Source organism: Sturnus vulgaris, chromosome 24 (assembly GCF_052056855.1).
Source record: "Sturnus vulgaris isolate bStuVul1 chromosome 24, bStuVul1.hap1, whole genome shotgun sequence".
Classification (NCBI taxonomy): Eukaryota; Metazoa; Chordata; class Aves; order Passeriformes; family Sturnidae; genus Sturnus; species Sturnus vulgaris.
The window spans coordinates 3051398-3075598 of record NC_142266.1 but is presented as its reverse complement, the minus strand read 5'-3'; the positions used below and the strand labels follow the sequence as shown (position 1 = coordinate 3075598).

General features: G+C 45.6%; 1 protein-coding gene and 1 non-coding gene across 2 annotated transcripts; both read right to left on the bottom strand.

Annotated features, from left to right (window-relative positions):
• Nucleotides 1-939: 939 nt before the first annotated feature.
• Nucleotides 940-22731, bottom strand: PPP1R8 (protein phosphatase 1 regulatory subunit 8). The gene is made up of 7 exons (XM_014881303.2): nucleotides 22615-22731; nucleotides 13229-13289; nucleotides 8152-8305; nucleotides 7299-7519; nucleotides 5608-5752; nucleotides 4429-4493; nucleotides 940-3385 (listed from the first exon to the last, which is right to left on the bottom strand). Exons 1-7 carry the CDS (start codon nucleotides 22668-22670, stop codon nucleotides 3032-3034), a joined length of 1056 nt encoding a protein of 351 aa, XP_014736789.1. The 5' UTR covers nucleotides 22671-22731; the 3' UTR covers nucleotides 940-3031.
• On the bottom strand, nucleotides 11541-11705 carry LOC148221285 (small Cajal body-specific RNA 1). Its single transcript, XR_015808359.1, has one exon.
• Nucleotides 22732-24201: the final 1470 nt, after the last annotated feature.

Below are 24201 nucleotides of genomic sequence, written 5' to 3'. Positions count from 1 at the left end.
GTACCTCAAATCCAGCTCTTGGGCTGCCTGCTGGATGCTGCACACTTTATTTATGCATTTCCAAACCAGGGTGGAGGGGTTACAGTGGTAACCCAAACGTTCTGCAAGGACAGATGTTCCTGGACACTACTACCATTTTCTTTAGCTCATTGATTCAGCTGCAAACTAGTCTCCACATTGTTCCCATCTCTGCATTCCCCCTGCAGAGGGCTTCAGATTCTGCAAGTTTCCTCCCTTTTAATCCTTCATTGAATACAGATTAACACATCCAAACTGACAGTGTCAGACCACATAGGGAACACCACCACCACCTCTTCCAGCTATTTCTGCCTGTGGCAGGTGAGCAGTTGGCACATGAACTGTGAACTTCAGCCTTGTGTCAACACTGCAGTGCAAGTGCACCTGCCCCAGCTGCTGCTGCACTGGGAAAAAACTTAGGTATGCCCTAAATATTACAGAATTCAGCAAAGCTGGGGAGTTTCTCTCAACCCTACGGGTTACCTGTGGTTACCTGTACCCAGTTTGCTGTTTGTCACTGTAGCTGTCCCCAGAGAGCCCAGGGCAGGCTGCAGATGCAGACAGGGGATGGTGCCCAAGGCAGGCTGAGTAATGAGAGCAGCAAAGATGGGATCTGGAGTACAACTTACAAAGAGGATTACACCAGAACCAGGTAAAACTCGACCTGGAAAACAAAAGCAACCACTGTTCAAAATCCACTGTTAAGCGTGTCACTCGTGTACCAAAGTGCAGCCTGAGGCAGCAGAGCAGGTCACAAAGCAGCTGGGGCAGCTTTAGGAGCTGCAGCCTGAGGCTGCCCAAGGACAAGGCCTGCAGGGAGAAGAGCACTTTGCCTTGGTAGGATCCTCCCAGGAGCCACAGCACCATGGGCAGGCTCAGCTGTACCAGTGCACACTGGAACAAACACACTACACTCTCCAACCTGGCAAAATCTGCATTTAATTTACAACATAGTAAAGGTTACAGGTAAAAAGCTCAACAGAAGTGTGAAAAGGCCTATTACATATTACACAAGTGTACAAATGTCTGTACAAAGCTCCTCGATGTTCCTGTCCCCCTCGTGGCCAGCTGTGGCCCCTAAGCTCTGAAATAATAAGAGCTGGTTCAGAGTCTGGGAGGAGAAGAGCTTTAAAAAACAACGAGCAGTGAAGTTTCCCGTATCAAGAAAAATCTTGCAAAGAGCCACTTGCAAAAAAAATCCCCCAAACCCCCAAACCCAACCCTCTTCCCCCCAAAATAAAACCCCAAAACAAAAAGAAGGAAACCTGCTCAACTTCTGTTTGTCCTGACTAGTCTTACCCTAAAGAGTTGCCTTCAGAAAGCAACTGGCTGGGAAATGAAAATCCTACGGGCCAGACTAAAGACAGGAAGATTTTGAGTCATTGTGGGAGCACCTGGAAGCAGAACAAGTGCCCCAAGGCTGAATCATCAATGGCAACTTAACAGAGCAATGCACCTGGATCATGGAGCAGGTGCTGAATCCACACAGGGAACAGTGTGGGCTGGATGTGATGGTGTGGGGAGGGAACAGAGCAGTCTCTAAGCCATGGCTCCTGTGAGCTGGGCAGCTGCCTGCTGGCACCTCAGGAACATGATAGAAGCAATCACTGTGGAGCAGAACTCACACAGATTTTTGGGGCATCTGTCTGAAACGGGTCAGATGCATCCAACATCCCAACTCACTGAACACAGCACTGATCCAACATCCCAACACACTGAACACAGCACTGATCCAGCCCATCCAACATCCCAGCTCACTGGACACAGCCCCATCCCAGCAACTCAGCACTACTTCCCCAAGTAGCTGCAATCCTGCACACAGTCAACAGCCAGGTACATGCTCTCATTCTGATGCACATTTCCTGGATCCCCCAAAGAGCATAGGAATGTAACTTGTAGCTGAACTGCATTAGAGTGTGTACAAAAATCCAGAGTGAACTGAAGAACAATAGAGCTCTGGCCTTACCTTGCATAAAGTACAGCCACAGTATGTCTGAGTATGTGAATCATTTTCAAATCTAAACCCAAGGAACTAAAGGGCTTGAGCAACAACCCAAGTCCACTGAGAATTCCTATTCTGGCTCTCAGTAGCACTCAATTCTCACCTGCAGTTCCAAGCAGCCAAAATATTTGTGTGTGTGGAACATGCCAGTCTTCTCAGCTTTTTGTCTTGTTGAATCTCATATACTCTCAACTTAAAAGTTCCATTTGCAAATAAAAATGAAACTATTTAAGTTACAGGGGCCACCAAGTCTAAAAGAAACTCCACTGTGTTAACTTCACCCTGAGTTCTCCAGGGGAGTCACCATGGCACAGACAATGCCTGATCCTTTGCACCCTGTCTCCATCCCACAGACTGCATTCTGCAGCACCAGAACAAGCTAAGGAACCCACCTGCTGCTTATCCATCTCAACTCATGACTCATGGGATGATCTAGTGTTTTATGTGGAAATTAAAACAAGCTGTAGCCAAACTGAAAATAATAATAATAAAAAAAAGAGAATGTCCCACATCGGTGGGGTTTTGAGAACATAAAAAATAAAAGCTGACCCATATTCTGGAAGTTTTACAACTCCTTCCAGCGAGATTCTGCAAGGCTTGGCCCCACAAACATTTCCTCTTGACAGAGCTGCTCTGCTGTGAGCATGTCCAGCAGGAACAGTGTCACCACAGCGAGCTCAGCACTGAAATACACGGACCTGCAGGGTCATGCCATAAGTGATAATTAAATTGTGTGACTGCCCCTTCGACTTGTGGATCCAAACTCAGCATAAAGACCTCTGGGACAGTGGCTAAGAAAAGGCTGTAGGGGTTTTGGTTCAAAAGGAGATGGGAGCTGTATTTTTTCTTTTTTTTAACAGACATATAAAAACATTTGAAGACAGATCTTTAAAGGATATTTCACTCCTCCAATCTTGATATTACATCTGTTAGGACACTGAAATTTTAAAAAGACGATACCGCACATGAAAAGTTTCTGGAGTTGGTGACTCCTGCCCTCCCCAGCCCAGCTCAGATCAGCAGGGATGGGGTCGGCTTCTTGCCCGGCCAGGCCTCCTTGGCGTATTTCTTCTTCTTGGGTTCATTCACAGCTTCAGGGTTGAAGACGGCGGGGTTTGGAGCCGGGTTCATGTTCACTGTGGAGGGCACAACTGGAGTCAAGTCCACGTCGGGGGCGAGGTTGGGGTAGGGCATGGGCAGCCCCCCGATGAGCGCGGTGCCGTGGACGCTGTGGGGCTGGGAGCCCGCCTCGTTGTGGGTGGGGGGCAGCCCCCCGTACAATCCTCCGCTGTAGGGGAAGCTCTGCATGCGCCGCGACGCCGACTCGTCCGAGGGCAGCGAGCCCGAGTTCTCCAGGCGCTTCTTCTGCACACACCACGAGTTCAACAATTATTCACAATGCAGGAAACCGTCAGCCTGTTTCAACTGGCTGTCAAGACCATTTCCCCCGAAAGGCACCTAAATCTAACACATACAAAGTGCCAACACACCTCTGCCCTACAAGGTTTCCTCTGGGTTCCCTCGAAAACCACAACAATGAACTCTTAGAGGTGCACAGTGCAGGAAGGGAGACAAAAGCTGACACTCAGGTGTAACTTAGATGAAGTCTGAGCACCTCTCTTCACCTCCTGTACACTCTGCCAGTCTTGAGCTTGTCCTGAACAAAGACCAAGCAGGTCCCAGAATGTCCTGGGTTGGAATGGACCCACAAGGCTGAGTCCAACTCCTGGCTCTGTACATGACACCTCAAGTCCCACCCTGTTCCTGAGAGCATTGTAACACAAACCTTCCCTTCCCCACAGAAAGAAACTGCAATTTCTAGATCGTTTGGGTAATTTAGCTCCTGATCATTGGAATCTTCTCCTGCAGTCTGGGTTTATGGAATATTCTCCTCCTCCACATGATGTTATTTAGTCTATACCAGCAACAAGTGAAATTGCTGTTATACAGTGGCTTAGCTGCTCTGAAGTTCTGCAGGATCTTTCTTCCTCTTTGCATATTCCAATTAAATAGAACACTGGCAACACACTCAAAGCAAAGCCTAAACCTTCTCGTACTAGTACACAAACTTATGAAATGTCAAACACAGTATTTAAATAAACTCTCATTTTCCTGTTCTATTTCCCACATTTCCCACAGATTTATCTGATGCCTGGAACTAATGCACTGAATTTTAGAAAGTGTTTGGTTTTGGGAGGAAAAAAAATCATTGATCCCATGTGTTATTAAAGAAAAAAGCTAAAGCTGGTTCGAAGGGAAATGGTCAAATTTGCTAAAAAAGACAACTGTGAAACACAGACATAACTTCTGCTTAACAATGAAACAGTTTCCATGTGGGAGCACTGTTTCTAAGGTGCAATTCATAAATCATAAAGTGAGTTCATCAGAGTAATGAGAGAATCCTGTACCTTAACAGGGACCACTGCTGTCTGTACCATGTTCCGGAAGCGCCCCACAGACGGGTCCACATCCTCTGCAAAACAAGAACAGTGAACACAACCAGTGATGCTTTCAGTGGGCACATGGGAAAAACAGAACCTCTGTGGGGTGAAGGAATCCACTGAAAAACTGGAACAGACCATGTCCTCCCAAAGCCAGCACTCCAGCAGCTCCCAGTAAGCACAAGTGTGACCAAATAAAGGGAGGAACATCCAGTGGCTTTGTCTCCAGGTGGCTCAGCAGGCATCCTGGCTTTCCCTCAGATGGAGAGTGGGAGCAGCAGCTGGATGAGTGGTTTGGGATCAGACAGGCTGGAGTTTGGGCTGGACGCTGCTGCTGACAAGGCACTGCATGTGCTGAAGGCACAGCACCAGTCCCTAAAGTGCTTAGGGGGGCCTTGAAGCAGGAGGCAGCAGCAGTCAGTCTCTGAAAGTCTAGAAAAATTATCTTCTTTTTTTTTTGTGATGAGAATGACTGGTGTTTGCATTAGGATGTTCTGAGCACTGACTGCATGACATTATAAACCAAAATGGTCACTCTGGGTGCCAAAGGAACCACCTCCACACTGTATTTCAAAATACCTGCTCATTAATTAGATACTCTTATTAACAGGAATATTACCCAAATAAAGTATGATTGATAAGACTGCCATTAATACAGAATAGCTAAGGGAGAAAAAAAGACTAATATGGAATTGGAGACATCTTCAAATGAAGATTAGGGATGACTTGGTTCAGATGTGCAGAGAAGTAGAAAAACCCTCTGAGCTCGACACATCCCAGAGGCAACAGGTAAAGAAAGCATTAAAGGACAGGTGAAAAGCAGACAAGTTCTGTTCCCATTTGGATTCTAAAGAGCGCAAAAAACGTAAACCACCTTCCTCCTTTTGGACCCATGACATTTCCCCAGTATCTGGCAGAGGACTGAACAATGAAGCTGAGTTTGATATCCCCATCCTGCTCAGAGCTTGCAGTTACTTTACAGGTAGAACAGAAGAAATAGAAAGAGGTCACAGACTTCAGTGAGATGTGGTGGCAGCTTATACTGACTGCCAAATTTATCTTCTCCTTATCCATATGCACCCATGAGGAATCCCTATGACACACTGGAAGGAAGGCATCAGCTGAGGATTAAAGGAAACTCCTTACCCGGATTGATGATCTCATCATCATCACTGAACGTCACTCTGGAGTTCTTCCGTTTTCGCTTTGGCCTCTGGATGTCCAAGTTCCCTTCCTCAATGGTCAGTGTGGAGATCCTTTTGTTGTGGGCTGTATTAAACTCTGTCAGATTCTAATAGCAAATTTAGAAATGAAAGAGTTTAAGCAACTAGTGCATGAAGTCTAATTTAATCACAAGACTGTCCTCATTAGAGGACCCCAGGACATTGTTCAGTTTCAACTCCAGACCCTGAGGAACAAGCAGAGGTTCAGGGCTGCAATGAGCTGCCCTGAGAGGCTGCAGGGTCTCTGCAGAGATATTTAGAATGGAGCACAATCCTGGGCAGCCTGCTCCAGGTGGCCCTGCTTGAGCTGGTTGATGATTCTGAGAGGTCCTGTCCCATATCCAGAGTCTGTGAATGCCACAGACACTGCTGCTCCCTCTTCATGAGCTAACTGAGGGAACAGGGAAGCATTCACAGCATGATCACAGGACAATCATTGCAGATGAGGTGCTTTGGACAGTAGGAGACACCTCAGACTATCCCAAAAACCTGAACCTAAGGAAGTATTACCCAGGGAAGTTGTTTAGTCACCATTCATAAAAGACATTTAGACACTGAACTCAAGGACAAGGTTTAGGGTCTTGTGGGCCTGTGTGACAGACTGAAATGTCAATGGTTTAAACAATTGGCCATTTGCAAACACAGGGGGTGCTCTGCTGACATGCATGAAGGAACAGCCCAGAGGATGACTATGTCAAATCAACCCTTGTTTAGCAACAAGCTGGGTTTTGAACCACATTAAGGGAAGGGGCTGATGAGAAGCAGATCCTTCGAGGGGGGGTAGTACTTTCTATCAGGGCAATGTCCTGCCTTATACAAGGGCTCCATTGTAAAACCAAACTCCTCAACTCTCTGACCCCTCCTCCTCTGGGGAAGGTACTGGGACATTCCCATTCCCATCTGGATCTGAAGGTTTTCTTCCCTCTGATGGGGCATAACTGGCTCAACTGCACTGATGTGAGAGCCACGGTCATGTATTGGAAGGGTAATAAACCATCAGAGTACCCCCAGACTAATTTCTGGGCCTTTCACCACAGGACTGCATGACATCCAGAGTCTTACAACAGACAATATAAAACTTCCCCTGCCCAGGGGAGGTACCTGAGTGTTCCACCTAAAGCCATTAAACTCTGTGGTTTGAGGGCTTCTCTCATCACCCTCATGGATCAAGACTGCAACCATCACTTCAACCAATGGACATCAAGTCTTGTTGCTGGGGCTGAGATCTTTCTACTCGTTTCCTTTTGTTCTTTTTGTTCTGTTTTTTTAAGTGGTATTTTTATACTTTTGTTTTTCTGTATTATTATACATCATTACAACCAAAATGGCTATCTACCTCCTTTCCACTGCAACCTAATGGTTCTAAAATAAACCCTATATATAAAAAAAAAATAAACATTGGTCACTCAGCCTTGTTTCACTCCAATCTGCCCCAAGGGATGTATTAAAAAGGAGCTGAGTTAACCTCATCTTCAGGAGTGGGTCATAACAGCTTGCAGTGTTAGATTTATGGACCTGATGATCTCAAAGATCTTTTCCAACCTAAATGAGTTCCAAGAGAAAGCAAACGAGCAGGGAACGCTGTCCTTGCCAGCAGTGTGCCATCATACTCACATCCAGTTCTGTCTCCTCCTCTGGCAGCCCCAGCAAACCCTTGAGCTCCTCATCCTCACCACCCATCTTCTCATCCCCCTTCACTGCTGAGGGCAGTGTCTGTGGCTTCTCTCGCAGGGTGTACGCACGGGTGGAGGCTCCAAAGGAAACCGTGGAGTCAATGGGGATCTGCTGCGGTTTGTGAGCTTCCAAACGGATATGACCCAAGAAAGTGCCATGTGCTGAGGACATCAAAATGCAAAATACTCTGATGAGCTTGGGATTCATGGTATTCCAGTTCATGTCTGAGAATCTCAGAAACTGTAACAATTGTTTCAAGGTGTAAGGCACTGAGGTACTGCTGAAAGCATCAGCTATGCACACCCATCATCTCACAAACTGAGATAAAACACACCAGAAGTCCTCAAAAAATCACTGCAAATAAATTATACCTGGAAATAAATTACACTGGACATAAATAAAAACACCTTTTACTTTCTGTACTCCTGCAGATCCCAAGGTACTATGTCTGGACAGTACAAAAACCCAGCTGACAGGTTCTAGACCTTGGGAGATCACCCTCAGGAGACAAGGCTTCACTAAAATTGTGACAGGAAGGCCAAGTCACTTTCCTCCTTTCCTTTGGCCTCTGACAAGTTAGAATTGTTTGAACCACCCAGTAAGGCAGCTGTATGCTAACTGGAGCAAACACTCCTTTGCCCTAACCCTTGTCTTTCCCTATGATGCAAATTCCAATTATATCCATTTGCCCACAGTGCAGACAACAATGGAAAAGGAAAAAGTGTCTAAGATTGAAGAATCTTTAAGCACTGAAGCACAGCTCTTCTGTCTGGTTAAATGCCACACTACTTACTGCTGTTCAGATCTATGAGGAAAACCCTCTTGAGATGTTTGTGATAGACCAAGGCAGCATGGACCCGAGAGCAAGACTGGTGGTCAATGGTAAAATCACACAGATCAGGATTTCTCCCAAAGAGATAGTATTTCTTCTCATCAATGATGAGTTTCTGAGGTAGAATATCAAACAGAGAAGCATATTAGACTCCTAGAATCTTTTGGATCTTCCTGAAAAAAATTCAAGAATGTGAATAAATAGAGCAAATTCAAAACAAAGCATCCACAGCTCATCAATATTTCAGTTTAGTCGGGCACTGTTAAATACATAAACTCAAATCTGCTCTTTATAAAGTCAGAACAGCTGAATATGGGAGTCCCAGTTATTCCCTTCTTTACCAGCCAACACTGGACAGTGTGGGAAGGACACTCTTCAAAGCATTAGACTACCTCATACAGGAGATTTTCTCTGACATCTGTTCCCAGAGATTTTAACACATTCCTCAATGGATGGCCTCAGGCTTTGTCTAAGATAGGAACCTGTGCTTGGTGATCTCTGGTCTGCTTTAGGACATCAAAATGACATTTCTGTACAGAAGTGGACCTACAGGAGATTTCAGACCTCTGGTATAAAGATGCAGAACTATACTAAGTGGTGTGATCTGAATTCATATTAGTCTATTCAAGTAAACAATTAATTTCAGGTATTTCTTCTTTATTGATCCTAGATCTAATCTCTTCTTTAAAAAATATCTTACAACTCTTAATATCAGTTTCATAAAACATCTCTATAAAGTGAGGGACATGTTGACAATGTCCTGCAGTATTTATGTTACCAGACCATGTTGTTAAAGGAATTCTTTGCACCTGAATGCTGCAGTACTGAGCAGGACATGTGCAGAACTTCCTCACTGGATCCCAAAAACTTCACCTAATCTGTATTTCCCGTTCCAGCTGCACAAGGCAAAGGTTGGCAGCACATCACATATCTGTTAACAGGCTTCTCCTGCTTTTTGAAACATTTACCAAAGCCCACATGTTTCAACAGCATCATCCAGGGAATGCTGATACATCTTCCATTGAAAAAAACCCACATCTAGGTTCAGGAGAGCATTGCTTCCATGACAGGGTCTGAGATGAACTAACATTCTGCCTGCTTCAGCACCTGGCTTTCTCCCCCTGCATTTCCAGCTGTTCAATCCTCTCCTTGATCCCACTGCCATGAGAAAAGCTTTTGGCTTGCCAAGCCTTTTTTTCCCCTGTGTTCATCTTCCCCCTTTTGAGTGGGCTGGATCAGTGTGCCTTTGGCCAGATGCACATCCCAGCTGCTCCAGGGAAGCAGCAGATTCCAGGCTCTGGGGAGGTGATGCCAAGGATCTCCCTCTCTGCACCATTCATTGCAGCCAAGCAGATGTTGGCTCCTCACTCTGCCAGCTCCAAACCAGTGACAGCTCAGCTCCAACCAGTGTGTGTGGGGCCAGGCCCAGGGCTGGGGGGTTCCTGAGCTGTCAGATCATACAAGCAGCACCCACAGCCACTCACTCACTCTGGGGCACCACCGAGTCATACAGAAAATAAGGACACAGACTGGAACAAGATGCAGTATTTATACTGTCTTATCTGTGAGGACAAAAATCCCATCATGGACCTCAGTTTGTACTGCAGATCATTTTGCAAATCACATCTATTCCCCTACCTATCAACTATATTTTAGCACTGCTACAGTCACATGGCACTTCCTCACTGGTTTTTTTTTCTTTTTTTCCCCCACACATGCTCTGTATTTTCCAGGTTGGATTTTCCATACCTGTCAGCCCCCATGCTGCAAGTTCTCATCATCTGGTTTTCAGTAATAAGCATTTATTTCTGTATGTTTAAAAGAATTCATTGAACAACATGACTCCACACTTGTATACATCATGACAATTTTACAACTGATTGGTCCTTTAGGTAATACTCTATTAAATTCTTATTCCCCCCCCAACCCAAGGTATAAAATTAAAGCATTAATTCATGACAGTGACTGCTTTGAGAAATCTTCTGACTAACATATTTTGGCCTGCCATCTTAAAAAAAGAGGATTTAGGTGATCAAGGTGTGTATATTTATCAGTTCTGATACCCACGACTAAACAAAATAACTTCTAAACCTCTGGCCAGTTGCAACCAGCACTATGAGATTATTAAATTCCACACAATTCTGTGAAAATAAACAGCTAAACAGAATGATAACTCCATCAATCCCCTCAGTGATGGCAGAAAATCCCCAAAAGTGCCAATACTTAAGATTTCAACCACAAAAAAAAAAATCTTTGTGAATCCACGTTTCATTTAATAAGGCAGCAATGACAGCTCAATTGGCAATTCACCTGTAAGTACATGGTCTAATGACAAATGAAGTAAAAATGCAAAATGCAAGTGATTTTCCTCCAACTGAGAGATGCTGTCATGCAGGTGTCTCCCCTGAATTGATTTTTCTGGTGCAGAGCAATGCATTTCAAAGCCTCAGAATATTCAGATTAAAACCATGAGAAATCTCTATATTGAGTTTATTGAGTCCTGCTCTCACCTGGCCACTTTATCATCAGTTTCTGTCTCTTCACAAACGCTGGTTTTCACAAGACCTTCAGAGCTAACCAGAAAGTATAAGCCACAGATGAAGATCTTAAACTAGTATGTAGTCTCCTCAATCCTTTCTTGAATTTTATTTCATTTTTTATTCCACCTGTAAATAGACCCCTCCACTTCCTCCCTGAATGCTCTACATGTTAATGTGCCTTTGTGAGGCTTTTCTTTGCATTTCTTAACCATAATTTCATTAGTCTTACTGATATTTTCTCTTAAGATTAGAGTTCTTCCACCTATCTATTGATCCAAGAACACCAGAACTGTTTGTTATATCACAGCTTTTGAGGAACCCTGGTTAGGTTTTTTGGGGATTTAATTTCCCAGCATTGGATTTATATCCCATATTCTGCAGTTCCTTACTCATTCAGTTCAGCATTCTGACTCTTCCCACGCTCAACACCTTTGCACTAGTTAATTCTATGATTCCACACTGTAAAAAAAGATGAGTATTAACTTTTCCTTTTATTGCAAATTTGAAAGTAAGTCCTATATAAACACAGCTGATACCAAGTGGAAGCTGATTTATTTCTCCACAAACACTGATCAGCTCTGCAAGCAGTTACCTCACAATTTCAATTACCAAAGAAACTGATCAAACCATTTCTCATTCTTGCCCACAACTGAAACCAAAAGCATCCTGTAAGTTTTCATTTGCACCTGTCACACACAAACAATACTGCCCTGACATTGTAAAGACACAAATTCATAGAAGTACTGCAACAAATCATCAACAGAGAAGATAATTTTATTGCCTTTAATTCAAGATAACGTTTCCAAAATGTTCTGTGCCTCTGAGCTATAACCCAGTGTCTTCCTTCACACACTGAGCTTAAACACTGCATGGCTTGTTTTGCTGTTGCACTTTGCAGACCCAGCAATCACAGGGTGACCCTCAGGCCTCTGCACGAGGCTGGGCCACTGATGGCTCGGTTAGTATCAAGTGCTCAGTAAATCCTTCTTTTAAAGGATTTAACAACAGTCTTCCTTGGTTACTGCTGGCTACCAGAAAAGACAAAACTGCAAAACTCTCTGACACCTATTGGCCTCGGTGCTATGGGATCTTGCAAGCATCTTTAAATTATCTTTAAATTGAACTTGTTGGCAGTGGTTCCTATGAGCAGCAGTTTTTTCTTTTAGACAGAGAAGAGGAGGAGGTGAGAACATGTGAGGGAAAACAACATGGTGGCACCAAGGTCATGGAGAAGGAGGGGGAGGAGGTGTTCCAGGTGTTGGAGCTGAGATTCCTCTGCAGCCTGTGGTGAGGACAATGGTGACACAAAACTGTCCCCTTGGAATGCACAAAGTCCACAGGGGATGCAGAGATCCACTCACAGCCCATGGGAAAAGTGCTCATGGCAGAGCAGGTGGATGCCAGAGAAAGCTGTGATCTATTGGGAGACCCAAATAGAGAGAGAGGACCCTTGCTTCCAAACTAGAGCAGCCTAGCCTTGAAAGACTGCACCCCATGGATGAGTGGCCCATGCCACAACAGTTTTGGGAAGTCTGTGTTGTGTGGGAGGGACCCCATGGCACAGAAGAGAACAGAGTCCTCTCCCTGAGTGAACAGAAAAAGTTCTCAAGTGATGAACTGACCAAAACCCCCACGCCCTGTCTCCCTGTGCTGCTGGTGGGAAAGAGGAGAGGCTAGGGGGAAAAAAAAAAGGTGTTGAAAGGCTTATTTTACTTCTTGTTATTCTCCAACTCTTTAGTAATAAATTTACTTTATACCTTTAAATTTGTACCTGTTTTGCCCTTAGAATGTTTTTCTCCTCCCAATCTTTATCTCAACTCATGAGCCCTTCATTAATTTTTTCCCTCTCCTCTGCCCAGCTGTAGCAGGAGAGGATAAGTGAATGACTTGTGGGTGCCTGGCATTTGGTCAGTGTCAAACCAGTACACCCAGAAACATTTCTCTTTCAGTCAGCTTCAAGTTAGGAGTCTCTCCACAGCTGAAATACATTCACTGGTTTGGGTTCTCTGTGTCAACAACGGTAAAGAGACTTACAAAATATGAAATAGAGATTGAGGTGGTGCTGTAATAAAAATAACTTGCTGTATCTGTGATGATCACAACACTGTTCACAGATCCTGAATGTGGGAGGAAAAATCAAATCAGATTGTATTTCATACTGCAGGACAGAGCAGCACTCTTGCAAAACACAGGATGCTGGTTCATCTGACTGTAATACAAAATAAAAAAATAAACTGACCAGACATGTTTCCCAAACAAGCAGTACAAAGGGAAGAGGTTTAACTGATGGAAGCCCTGCATGCCACAAGGCTGCCTTGCACAGGCAAGGGAAAAGTCACTTCATTCTTTGTTTCAGAGCAAAACAAACTGATCTGAAGATAATGAATACATGAGAGAAATGAAATACTTATGAATAAGTGTGGAAAACGGTGAGGAATGTTCTGCTGCTGGTGCCAATGCAAATGATACACCAAATCCATCAAACCCTACTTCCATACCTCAATGAGTTTGTCTCCTTTGACTACATCCAGGTGTAAGCCAGGTGGTGGTTTCCCCGCCCTGGAAGATAAAGAAAGGAAAAATATAGCATCAAAACATGTAATAAAAATGTTATTAGTATTAGAGCTGCTCAAGCTACAGACCAAACCTACACAAATGTAAGCAGAAGTATTTTGGGGAAAATATGAAAAATCCCATAATTTTCTTTTCCTCCCTGCAGATTCCTTCTGACAACACATAAACCAAGATTTTTTTTATGGTAAGAGTGAAGGTAACAGGACACGAAGCATCTCAATCTTTACCTTTCCAGGTGAAAACCATCTGATTTATACAACAAACAGCAAGACCTGAGAGCACATGGTATGAGGCAGGAAGAGACCAACAACTAGAGATGGGATAGGGTGGGACTGTTTTCTGAAGAGCTCTGTTTTCTCATGTCACCCTCAAAATAGCACATCTCTACTCTTGGCTGCTGAGAGGAACAGAAACTTCTACTGCCTTTCCTCTCTAGGCTGCTGATGGCAAAAATCTCCAAGGGGCTCTGCACACACCTGGAATATTACACAGGTGCTGGCCAATAGCCAGTGTTCCTCCACACCTCCCTGCCAACACAGGTGACACAGAACAGTCTGCAGCCCTGGGGGGACCCTGCCCTTCAGCAGCACAGTGCACACAAACAGCAGCCAGCTCCCCCACCCTGCTGCTCCTGCTCACCTCCTGTGGAGCAGATTCACCTGCCAGCAGCCTTATTCCCACTGGGCAAAGGGAGCAGGGACTCAGCAGATCACAGCAAGACAAGGCCAGCACAGGGCTGAACTCACAGATTGGGCATTGATCAAGCTCAAAGCCAGGACACTGCTGTGGTACCAACACCTTGCCCTGCACCACACAGGATCCTTCAGCTCTCACAGCAAAGGAGCTTTTCCTGCTCAGCTGTCTCAGAATCTGCATCTCTAGATGCACACATAGCATCTCTGCTGCTTGTCTCTAAGGCTGGACCAGGCAGCAGCAGTGACCTAGTTCTTGGCTGCACCACTGCCCTGCTGAGGAACTCTGCAGAGATCACGTTCCCATTCTGCTCAGTGCATGGAGCCAGCCCAGGAACAGTGACAATGGGCAGTGATGCTCCCAGGGTGGCTGAAGAAACAAAGGTCACTGGTAGCTGAAGTTGTTTGAAGGGGTTAAATATAGATGTTCACTTTTCTGGGGTGTGCCTTACATTTACTGGTTTATTCTGTGTTGCAAGGTCAGCTCCCCTCAATGATTTCATTTAAGAACACAGTCTCCTGTTACTCTACTTCATTTCTTTCCCAAGCATTTTCCTTTCTTGTTTCCAATCCATTATACCAGCCTGCCCAGATCTCTCTGGACCTTTCTGAATTGACCACTTGAGACTTTCATAAGTTTTCTTGTCAGGCCCTTCTCAAAGACTGTGGACATACCACTCCAACAAGTATATGGTTAATATTGACTCTTACTGTTCTGGATGAACAAACAGCAGCAGCAAAAGCAGAGGATGCCAAACTCCAGCCCAATCTGCTGAAGGGTGAAATGGGATTATGGTGATGTGGGGGACAGACCACCAAGCAGAAAAGCTTCCAAATGTGGGGGACAGTCCATGTGAGGAGCTGAAGTCGCTCCAGCACAGCTGGGGAAGCTCCTCCTCCTCTTAGGCAGTGCTTGAGCAAGTCACAGCCAGGCTACAGCTGAGCACTGCTGTCTCCTCCTGTGCTCCCTGCAGATCTCAGTGTGTTCAGTTTGCACTGAAACACAGCTTCCTTTCCTGGATTCCTGTCCACTTCTCAGTATTGCCTCTTTCTGCCTCTGAGCACTAGAAAACTTGTTTTCCCCCATTTCTCTGAAATTGTCAAGTTCTGGTTACTCTGCACCACAGCTTTCGGTGATTTTCACACACCAGCCTTACTCTGATCAAACAACAGCTACTTCCCCAATTATTTATTTTCTTTCTAAACAGGTAAACCTTACAACAAATTCATTCTACAAGTTTACTTTTAACTCAGTCTGGCTTCTGCTTTTCCTTTCAGTGATCTTTTCCTGGATTCTCAATGGTCAGCCTGTCCTAACTTCCTCCCTGTACCTGTCAGGTCACAGGAGAGCCCCAGCACAGTTGAATTCTGTCTGATGGTCAGATTTTGCTGCATACCAGCTCTGCTTTTTCACTGCCCCCTCTATTTTAGTTTCACCCTTGCTCGTATTTTTACTCTGCCTTTACCCTCAACTTTATTTTCAACAGATAAACCAAGCCCAGCAGTATTACAAGGCAGTGCCTTCAGCTATGAATTAAAGTGCTTAAAAAACCTACCTATTCTCTGGCTTCTTCTGGACTGAGAATCCTTTGTAGGCAGTATTTCCCCCATCTACCTATTCCTGCAAAACACTGAAGGCTGGAAATACTGATTATGATACCATGAAAACAAACTGACAGAAGTAATTTCTGACAGAAAACTCCTTTGGAATATTTTAAGTCAATGTCACAGTTGAGGCTGCCCAAGTCAGATACCTGAAGAGCCTTTTAATGAAAAAAGTAGAACAATTTTTCAGTGTTATATTCAAAACTAATTAGCTCCAGAGTCACCAAAGACCAGAAGTAATGCATGGATTTGGAAGTATCAGTCACCCTTCACATGCTGTGCCCCATCACCTCATGGATCAAGGAGTAAAATGTGAAATCTCTTGCAAAAATCTCCTAGAAGAAAGTTTGTTAGAAAGCTGGCCTTATGCTGTTACAGGAGAGCAGTTTTTTCCTATCTTATGTCCAATGTTAAAAATGTCCTTTTCCACTAACTAATGTGCTAAAATATCCACTAAACTAATTTTCCTACACTGTTCTGAAGGATAAAGAATTACTTGAGGTCAGCAGAATGTCCTCTCTACAGAACACACAGAGCCCCTAGCACTGCCCAAGGCCAGCCCTCTCCTATCACAACTTGGCTCCAGCACGAGTGCTGGTGCTGGAAAATGAGAAACAAGCAGTGTCTTCTGCAGCTTCCAGATGGAGCCTCACAGTCCCCAGTGCCTCCCCAGGGCAGCATCCTGCAAGTGACCTGAAAATAACACTGCAAATGCACTGGTTGTGATGGTCAACACCACCAACAACACAGGATGCTCTGACTGCCTCCTGAATTGCCAAAGCTCCCAGGGGGATGTGAAGTCTTCCAGAGAATGAACAGAGCTGGCTGGCAAGGAGAACATGAGCATCAGCAGCAGCATTAAAGAAATTCTTCAGATCAGAGAGAAAAGGGGAGGATACACCACACCAGAGCTTTCCTTCTCTAACAGCGAGCCCAAGGAACTCAAAGAAGTCAAAGTAGAGAACTGATAAAAGGAGTGACAAACTGCAAACCCCAGGCACTCTAAGAGAATTCAAATACCAGTTTTCTACATTTAACAGTTCAACCTATTGCTTAAACCACCGTGAGTCAGAAATGCAGATATCAACTGATGCTGCTAATTTTAAAGTGTATTTCAGGAGTGATCTGGAAATGACATGCAGCAAAGTCAGGGTGCTCTTAGAGCATTCTTATTGTTAAATTTCCAATTGTACACAACACAGCTCAAAAAGCTTGTGGCTCAGACTGGATGATTACAGACCTTTACTGAATTAAGAAATTGCTCTGTGTTTTCTGGAAGATTTCTGATTAGAAACGTTCCTGCTTTGACTGCATAAAGCATTCCACTTGGATTAAAGCATTTGCCCAACTTCACCGTGGCCCTGTGCACCTTTTCTTGTTCAAATGCAGTTCCACACAGAATTAGGTGATACTGGCTTGTTTTGTTTCCCTTGGTTACTTACTCGGGAACAAAGTCTCCATGGAATACAGTGCAATTTGGAAATTGTATAAAAATTTAATTTTTGAGAACAAGGCCATAAATATTCTATCAGAGAGAACTTCAGATTTTATAATATGAAAAATTCATTCAAATGACACTGAATTAAATAAGAAAACTAGTATTAATTAGTGAGCAACAATGGAACAGTTATTTCATAAGATTATTCCTACATTTTCAGAGTGAGAACAGAGATATTGGAAGTGTAATTTACTTGCAGAAATCAGAGGAAGACAGGATTGTAACATTTATATCTACCAGGAAGACATTCTTATTCTGACACCTTGATCTCCGTATAATTTTTCATCACATTCTTTAATTTCCATTCTAATTTTTCTTATTTTTTCCCTTAATTTATAAAAAATATTCCCTTTTTAAAGTAAAGGTAAGCTTCATCAAGTACAAGTAACACAGACTATTCATTTTCATGAACACCTTTCACAACAGCACTGACACTTCTCTACACACACACAGAATCCCGGAATGGTTTGGGTTAAAAGGGACCTTAAAGATTATCTCACTCCACCCCCTGCCATGGGCAGGGACACCTTCCACTGTCCAGCCTGGCCTTGGGCACTGCCAGGGATCCCCAGGGGCAGCCACAGCTCCCTTGTGCCAGCCCCTGCCCACCCTCCCAGGGAACAATTCCTTCCCAAAATCCCATCTGTCCCTGCCCTCTGGCAGTGGAAGCCATTCCCTGTGTCCTGTCCCTCCATTCCCTTCCAAAGTCCCCCCTTAGGCCCTGCCAGGGGCTCTGAGCTCTCCCTGGAGCCTTCTCCTCTCCAGGGGAGCACCCCCAGCTCTCCCAGCCTGGCTCCAGAGGGGCTCCAGCCCCGCAGCAGCTCCACGGCCTCCTCTGGACTGGCTCCTCCAGCTCCATGTCCTGTGCTGGGAGCCCAGGGCTGGAGCAGCTCTGCAGGTGAGGTCTCACCTGAGCAGGGAGGAGGGGCAGAATCCCCCCCTCCCCTGCTGGGGGATGAGCTCAGGACACAGGGGGTGGTTCTGAGTGCCAGCACACACGGGTGGGCCGTGCTGAGCTTCTCATCAAACAACACCCCCAAGGTCTCCTCCGAGGGGCTGCTGTCCATCCATTCCCCACCCAGCCTTACACGTGCTTGGGATGCCCCAAATTATCACTCATCAGGCAGTGTAGAGTGTTTTCATTGGTTTTTGAACAGTTATATGTTTCTGGTGACTGATGGTCACCCTGTGCTCAGACTGTATATTTGTCTATCTGTTATTCTATTTCTGAAGATAAACTTGTGTCCTTTTACTTCTGAAGCTACTTTCTGGCTTAGACAAATTCTTGTTCTTAGTCTCTATTTTCCACCACACACTTCTGCATTTTATCTTGTTTTTACTGTCATGATAATCATATTATACCAGAAGGAGTGGATAATTCTCTGGTCTCTATGCTGATCACACTTATGTCATAGCAAGTATTGTGGTCACGTTTGTCCAGGTAATTAATAAAAAACCCCACCACCAATAGGGTCAGACCACAGGCTCTATTCAACTGCCATTACCTCCTCAAAGTCAATTCCTTATAAATGCATGGCTCTTGTCTGAATCCTCTAATGCTTCCTAAAATGATCACTTCCTGTGCTCCTGTGAGAACAGTCTTGAAGAGAGAGGGTCCTTCTGACAGCCTTTGGCAGACACAGCTCCTCTGTTTGCTGCCTTGCATAATTAGTCCCTTCCCTTCACGGCCAAGCAGCTGGACATGATGACACTTGGGATTTCCCTCAGCAGCTGCATGCACGGATTTGGTGGCCTTAGGGAAGATATCAACTGCTTACAATGATCAGCAGTTCAATATTTACATAGGATACCACCAAAGAAAACCAAGTTCCAGCACAGGTTTTTAAATGATTTAAATACCTACAAGCAAAGAAATATTTCTTCTGTACTAGAAACAGAAAATTGTGTTTCTTTACCTCATGCTCCACAGGCCAGGCCATGTCTCTGTAACAAAGATAAACTATTTAGGAAAAGAAGGACAAGGCCATAAGCACTTTGGAATGTGCCAAGTAAGAGAACTGAAATTTTACAAACCAGGATCTCCTCCACAGTGCAGATTCAATGCTGACATGCCAACAGGGTTACAACATCTATATCAAGCTGAAACTCAGCAGCCTGACCAAAGTAAGTCACTGCAAGAAATTTTGAGTTATTGCTATTAAGGACATAGATGGGACAGCCATAATTCTATTGTGTTAGTTTAAAACTAGGTCAGTTATTTGGGTTTCTAAACGTGGACTCAGAACCTAAATTTAGCCACTTCCTAAAAATCTTGGCCTCTGTGACTAGTGTACACACCTTCATGCCCAACTTCAAGGGCAGGGTGGAATTTGCAGAACTCTGGAGCTCATACTCTCCAGAAATCTGTGTAAAAGCATTGCCAAGAATTGCCAGTTCTTGGTCACAGAAACTAAAGAGAAACAATTGCTGCTTTCAAATGCACTATTGCTAATGTATGTCCATTCCAGGACAAACCTGACATCCCCACTATGTGGTGTGTCAAAGAGGGTAAAGAGTCACAATTCCAAATACAAATTACACTAGGACAAAAGGACAGGCACATGATATCCATTAAACATCTGATTCTCACTTCAAAACTATACACCAGGTAATCTGTACCTCAGAGAAGTCACTTTTACTACCTAAAGCCAGCTCAGGAGGTTTGCAAAAGTCTTAATCAAATTAAGATTTGTAACTGTTATCTAAAGGCATTTTCTGATCTCATGGAATGGCTAAATTTTAATCTACAGGAAGTATAAAAGTATCCTCCTTATGCCAACTGCAAATGCACAGCCCAAATCTTGGCTAACATGTACAGAGGAGTTACAGAACATGCAGAAACATGCCGTGGCATCAGCAAATACTATTCAGGTGGCAACCACTGCTTTCCATCTGTCTTAGGTTTAGCTGCTGGACACACAAGGAAAGAAAGAACAAATACTGTATAGATTATGAAGAAGTAACCTATAACAGCACAAAAACCTAAATCAAAGTCACAAATCAGATGAAAACTGGGAATTTCAGCACAGAAGTCATTTTTGGAAATGGGGTACTCAGATACTCTCCAAGTTATGAAAGAATAGGTACAATGAAAGAGGCAAAGCTCAAAAGCATGGGCAACAACTAAAAGGCAAGGAAAAAAGCTAATTCTTTTGACTATATCTAAGACGTGTTTCTCTTATGATTGGTGTTCACAGGCCCCAACCAGCTTTCCTTAGAAGCAGGAAAATAAATAGAAAGGTAAAGACTGTGATTTTGATTTTAATAGAGAAGATTATTCACAGAAGAATCTGCTTCTGACTGTGAAGACTCTCTACAACTCCATGCTTTTGGTTGCCCAAAGCTCTTGGAATGAAGCCCTACAGTGCTGCCTGTACAGGAGACTTTTTGGTGCTTGTGTAAGACCAGGCTCCCTGCAGGGTACCTTTACACCTTCTCAAGTCAGAGCTTTGAATAACACCACTACTGGTCCAAGCCTGCTTCTGTAAAGCACCTCCACCCTGGAGAATCCTGCCTGGGAAAGGCCCATCACTGATTCCACATCATACCTGTGCACTCTTTGGTTGGCTCTGAAAGCAACAAACACTTTAAAACCACGAGCTGGAATGTGCAGCTCAGTACATGTGAGCAGAAGGCATCCAGAGCTTTAGCACGAAATATACTCTACTTGTTTTGCAGAACAGAAAAATAACCAGAAATAAATAAATCCAGCTGGTAGGAGAGCTCCTTGCTTCCTCAGGATGAGACCACGGTTATCACCAGTCAGCATCACCCAACACTTCCCATTTTGGGTTCACTGCTCAACAGAACACAAACACTGGGACTGGAAGCTCTGCTGGCTTCCTGCTAGTTAACTTTTTAATTTTTACTCTTATGAAACAGCTTTTGGGTTTCAAATGAAGCATTAAGGAAAAACACAAAGCTTTCAGTGGTGTCAGCTGCCTTTTGTGCACATGCCAACTGGACAAGATCAAATTGTCTCAGGCCCTCCTTTACTTCACAGGTTCAAACACACAATCACCCAACTTGGTCCCTAAAACCATTACAATGTGCAAACACACAACAGAGTCCAAGAGAAAATAAAAAGTTACCTTAACAATGTATAAGGAGAAAGTCCAGACACGAACTTTGCTGTACCTAAGAACTATTTTGGAATATTACTGTAAAAGGATATTCAGGTTGCAGCAAGTGAACTACAAAAAAATCTTAGAACAGAACAGGCCCTGGAACCCAAACATGCCCCCCTTACCCCTGGGTTTGGATCATCCCTCAGATCCCACCTCATTTCTCATCCAGCACAACAGATTTGTGCTTCAGAACCAACCCCGGGCAGGAACACAGGGAAACTTTCCCTGTCAGACCCTGCCCTGCTGCAGCCAAAGACACAAAACAGGCACGTGAAGAGGCCTTCACAGTTACAGGTGTTACACTTCTCTCCTCCAGATGGGATTTCTTTAGGATTTCTTCTGTAATAGCATGCAAGCCACTGAGGCTGAACATTTCAAAAGCTGTACTTCCCCAGCTCCTCCATCTACAGCTTTCAAAGGTACAAGCCATTCCAACTTACCAGGAACGTAACACATAGTGTGATCATTGTTGTATTAAAACACTAGGGAAAAAATGGATGATACTACAAATTTCAAGTTGAATATCTGGAATAATTTTTAGCTTTATCTGGTCGATTGTGTCATCATCTTATGGAATGCCATCCTATCTCATATAGATGTTTATTATTGCACAAATAAGACTCAAAATACATGAGGAATTCTCTTGCATGAGAGGGTTAAATAGCTTTACCAACAAAAGCAGGCACTTAAGAACCAGGTCTAAACTAAAACACATTCATGCACTGAGCACTATCACAAAGCACTGACAGGTACAACACAGCTGAGTGAGCAGGGACAGCTTGGACTCTGCAAGGACAGGCAGGGCTGGAGCACAGAACTGCTCCAGCTCTCAGGTGCAGTGGTGTGCTTGTGCGATATAAAACACAACGGTACCCATCGCAATGCTCTGGCACCCAAAGAAGGCAGCGGAGCCAAGATCTCATCAGTGATGCATCAAAACAGAACAAATGAACAAGGGTACCCTGATCCAAAGCTCTACTCCTGGCAGGAGGGTGAGGCAGGACATTTTCAGGGATCTCTTCCAACGCGGCTTTCCCACGACTCCAACCCAGCCGAAGGCATGGTCGCGATGCTTCTTCACCAACACTTCACTCAGCCCTGACTTCTTAACTCAAGCTAATAAAAACCCCAGGCTAGTTTCAGATTTCCCGTACCGGATACATTCACATAGCAGGATGTTTAATTCCTACCACACCACGTATTCTGTCAGAGCTCTTGGGAAAAGCCCCGGCACCCCAGAGAGGGCCCAGGGCCCCCCGCGGCGCTGTCGATGGCGGCACTCGCAGGGCCGCGCCCCGGCCCGGACCCCATCGGCCCGGCCAGGACTCTGCGGCCCCGGGGAGCGCAGCCCCGCGCCCCTCATCCCCCTCGGCCGCCCCGGCGCTCACCAGCTCGGGCACTCGAACAGGGACCCGCCGCCCGCCGGAGCCGCGCTCGCCGCCATCTTGGCTCTGCCCCATTCAGCCGGCGCGGGGCACCATGGGAGGCGCGGATCGGCGCGCGGCGATCCCGGCGTGCCCCACGCGACGGCGGCGGGGCGGGGCCTAAGGATGCCACGCCCCCGAAAGGCTGGCCCCGCCCCCGCCCCGCCCCGCCGCGCAAGCTGCCGGCAGCGCCGGTGCCGCCTCTGCAACGCGGGGACAGCGCCGGTACCAACCCTGGAATGCGGGGACAGCCCCGGTACTAACCCTGGAACGCGGGGACAGCGCCGGTACCAACCCTGGAATGCGGGGACAGCCCCGGTACTAACCCTGGAACGCGGGGACAGCGCCGGTACCAACCCTGGAATGCGGGGACAGCCCCGATACCAACCCTAGAAGGCGGGGACAGCGCCGGTACCAACCCTGGGACGGCGCGGGGACAGTCCCGGTACCAATCCTGGAACGCGGGGACAGCCCCGGTACCAATCCTGGAACGCGGGGACAGTCCCGGTACCAGCCCTGGAACGCGGGGACAGCGCCGCTGGCCGAGCAGAGCCTAGGGCAAGGCCCGGCCCGGTACGAGCACACCCAGCCGAGCCGGTACGAGCACACAGGGCTGAGCCGGTAGGAGCACACAGGGCCGGGCCGGTAGGAGCCAGAAGCCGCCTCTGCCCCGGGTCCCCCCGGCCGCAGCTGCCCCCGGGCTGTGCTCGCAGCCCGAGCGCCGCAAGCACAGACACGCTCGCTCCCGGTTGCTGCCCCCGGCTCTCACGGCAAGCCAGGCTCCCCAGAATGCTTCCAGAAACTGCCGGAGGGGTAGAACACACATCCGAGAGCCAGGCACATCGTGCCAGCACACTGTAGCAACAGCCACGGGAGCTTCTTTTCAAGTTTTGAAGATGGTGGCTTTTCAAGCTCGGGAGCGTTAGTCAAGACTGTTAAAAAAAAGCGTCGGCAGCAGTTTTACTGCCACGGTCAACGCGGTGCAGAGAGGAGAAAGGAGTCAAGCAGTCACAGAAACCCTGAGCTCAGCAGCCTGTACCTGTGTCCTCAGTTCCAGTTTCCACAGGACTAAAGCAGGCTAGAAGGATGGAGCCTACAGACAATAACTCCCTCCTTTTAGGTCTGGAGAGGAGCTAAGTGCTTTTGTTCTTATATAGCAATGTGACACCCAAAGGACTCTGCCTGGCAGCAGGCATGCACAAATCAATAGCTTCTACCATTTCCAAGGAAAACTTTAAAAAAGGAGCAAAACAACACAGAGTTCCCTTGCTTTCAAGTCACATTTTATCGTACAGGCTCACCAATGCGTCCAAGTTCTAGCAAAAGGCAAACAGTCAGAGCTGACCCAATGCTGCTTTGAGGTATGAGATTCATTTTTCTGGGATCAGCTATTGTACAGGACTCTGCACAGAAGTACTGCACATGTCCTCATGAAACGAATTTCGTGTATTCAGGTAGCTTCATTCTGAAAAATCAGGGACCACAGAACTAAAGTTGCAGGAAACACTACTGTCCTGATGTAAAGTCCTGCACTATGCTTAGAGGGGGAAC

Excerpts from the sequence above, each read along its gene's own strand:
- PPP1R8 (XM_014881303.2), bottom strand. The coding sequence starts at position 22,670 with ATGGCGGCGAGCGCGGCTCCGGCGGGCGGCGGGTCCCTGTTCGAGTGC. Across the intron at positions 8,306-13,228 it reads AAGGAGACAAACTCATTGAG|AAACTCATCATTGATGAGAA; the intron begins GTATGGAAGTAG and ends ATTCTACCTCAG. Across the intron at positions 4,494-5,607 it reads TGATGAGATCATCAATCCGG|AGGATGTGGACCCGTCTGTG; the intron begins GTAAGGAGTTTC and ends CTTGTTTTGCAG.